We start from the raw sequence: 2,096 nt of genomic DNA on the forward strand, positions 1-2,096 counted from the left end.
AAGTGTCAGTGTCACCCAGCAACCCCCTCCTTTTCCGGCCTTCCTCTTACCGGAGGCCTGCATGATCTCCCTCCGGAGGCCGCCCGCGTAATCGATGAGCTCCTCCAGGCTGCGCTCGCAATGCTGTCCATAGCCGGAGAACTTCTGCAGCACCTTGTCCAGCTCCCGCTCCACCGTCACACATTGCTCCATATCCCCGGAGGAGGGAGCGGCGGCGACGGCCTCCTCTTCCTCACACACGAGCGTCCCGAGCCCCGCCAACACAACCCGGACAAGAACAACACCTTAGACGTCTCCCCTCCCCCGTCTCCGGTACTCTATCGCCGCCGCTTGTTTTTGTTTTTAACGGAGCTCAACATTGACCTGTTTTACCGGGACCACACCATTACGGGTCATAGGGGGCGAACCTCACATGAATCAACAAGTCCTGAAGAAATATATCCCTTCACAAACATATCTCCGGTGAATCAATGCTTAGTCCAAACATAACCATCGTAAATGATTTCCGGAAGGAGTTTTTGTTTAGTTATCGATGAAAAAAATGACAACCGAGCAGAGGGTAACCCCTGTGTCAAAGAACGAGTAATGGAATAATCCAGGCTGTGACGTCATTCCTTCTCACCCCCAGCTCGCAGTTATGATTGCGCTATGGGGTTTTTTTTACATCCGGGTCCCGGCAGTTGTTGCTGGGCGGAGCTTCAGAAACTGCCTGGAGGAGACGTCAGTGGCGTGATTAGGTGTATACGTCGGCGGAAAGTTGTGTCCTCTACAAGGAAGCCATTTTGTAGAAGCCAACCAATAGCTAGTCACGTATATTATGACAACTGTCTATACCTGAATAAAACCCACAAAATTACCATGCAATAAACTTACTGCTGCACATTGCTGCTTATTTCATACATAAAGTAGAAAGAAATGTAAAACTTTGGTTATTTAGGGCCGAATGACAGGTTCAGCCAAGGGGGCTGTAAAGTGGATTTTTATTCACTAAACAAAAAAAAAGAAAAAGCTTACATAAAATTAGGAAAGATTGAAAACTTCTGAAATGACATTAACATGTAACAGCTTTAGTAACTGTGCTCTCATCTACTTTAACATTACTATTGTATTTTAATAGTCATGATATACTATGTGATGTTGTTATTATTATTTTTATACAATAATAACAACAACACTAGCAATTATAGGGTGGGACTTGTCACCAACATTCCAGCCGCTCTGTCCTGTCTAGCCGTACCTCCCCTCTCTATGGTCTCTCCCGTCCCATCTCTCTCAGCAACCAGCACTCTATGGTGTGTCCCCGCCCCCTCGCTCTCACATACACACAGAGCTGCGGGGTTAGGGGTCGCGGTGACGTCACTGCTGTCTTGTCGCTCAGCTGATCAGTAAACAGCCGCAGCCTTGACAGTCGGGAGCGGGGAATGGAGCAAGAAGTCCCCCAGCGCAGCGCCTGAGCCACCTCTCCTGACACCGCTCAGGTACGTGTGGGGGAAAGGAGGAGGCTCATACCATGCATTGTGGGGGTCCTGGAGGAGTCGTGCAAGATCACCTGACCAGCCCCCTTATAGTAACTCGAGTAGCAGATAGTTGACAGCGGGACCTGACTTCCAGAGACAAGGCCACAGTATAGGGGGGAGGGTTGTATCCCTCCCTGGAAGGTTCGGGGCTGGGGTATGCCTCCCTGGAAGGTTCGGGGCTGGGGTATCCCTCCCTGGAAGGTTTGGTGCTGAGGAATATGGCTGACTGGTGTCAGTGGCCAGCTCTGTCACTAAGTTAAAGACAAACTTAAGACTAAATTAATTTTTTTGGGGGGGGTTTGGGGTCAGTACACACTAGACTGAGGTTCTAACCCAAAACACCAGGAGCAGAAAGGTGCAGACAGCAAAAAAAACAACATGTCGGGGCTTCCAACCTTTTCCATGGTTCCTGTCTGACCCAGGTCTAGAGATCTCCCATCCCCCTTTGTGTGTCTGACTCTGTTGTTGTTGTCCTCTGACTTTATTTACAATTTCTGTCCTGTGACAGTCCGCTCCGGGGGGACTAGTCTCCGTCTCTCTGACTGCCCTGTCGCCGCCCCCCCTCCCTCTGACTGCCCC

The 2,096-nt window shown here is 50.1% G+C and overlaps 2 protein-coding genes across 4 annotated transcripts in view; one reads left to right on the plus strand and one right to left on the minus strand.

The window, feature by feature from the left end:
- RMND5A (required for meiotic nuclear division 5 homolog A) overlaps window positions 1-405 on the minus strand; it is a 25,440-nt gene extending 25,035 nt beyond the window's left edge. The window contains exon 1 of the mRNA XM_018571455.1: window positions 51-405. Coding sequence (XP_018426957.1) covers window positions 51-192 — 142 coding nt within the window. The 5' untranslated portion in view covers window positions 193-405. The remainder of the gene's footprint in view (window positions 1-50) is intronic.
- Window positions 406-1,286: 881 nt separating this feature from the next.
- RNF103 (ring finger protein 103) overlaps window positions 1,287-2,096 on the plus strand; it is a 23,475-nt gene continuing 22,665 nt past the window's right edge. For all 3 annotated transcript variants that reach the window (XM_018571457.1, XM_018571456.1, XM_018571458.1), the window contains exon 1: window positions 1,287-1,478. The gene's annotated coding sequence lies outside the window, so the exon portion shown is untranslated. The remainder of the gene's footprint in view (window positions 1,479-2,096) is intronic.

This window comes from Nanorana parkeri, unplaced genomic scaffold (assembly GCF_000935625.1).
Source record: "Nanorana parkeri isolate BGI_ZX_2015 unplaced genomic scaffold, ASM93562v1 scaffold1762, whole genome shotgun sequence".
Lineage (NCBI taxonomy): Eukaryota > Metazoa > Chordata > Amphibia > Anura > Dicroglossidae > Nanorana > Nanorana parkeri.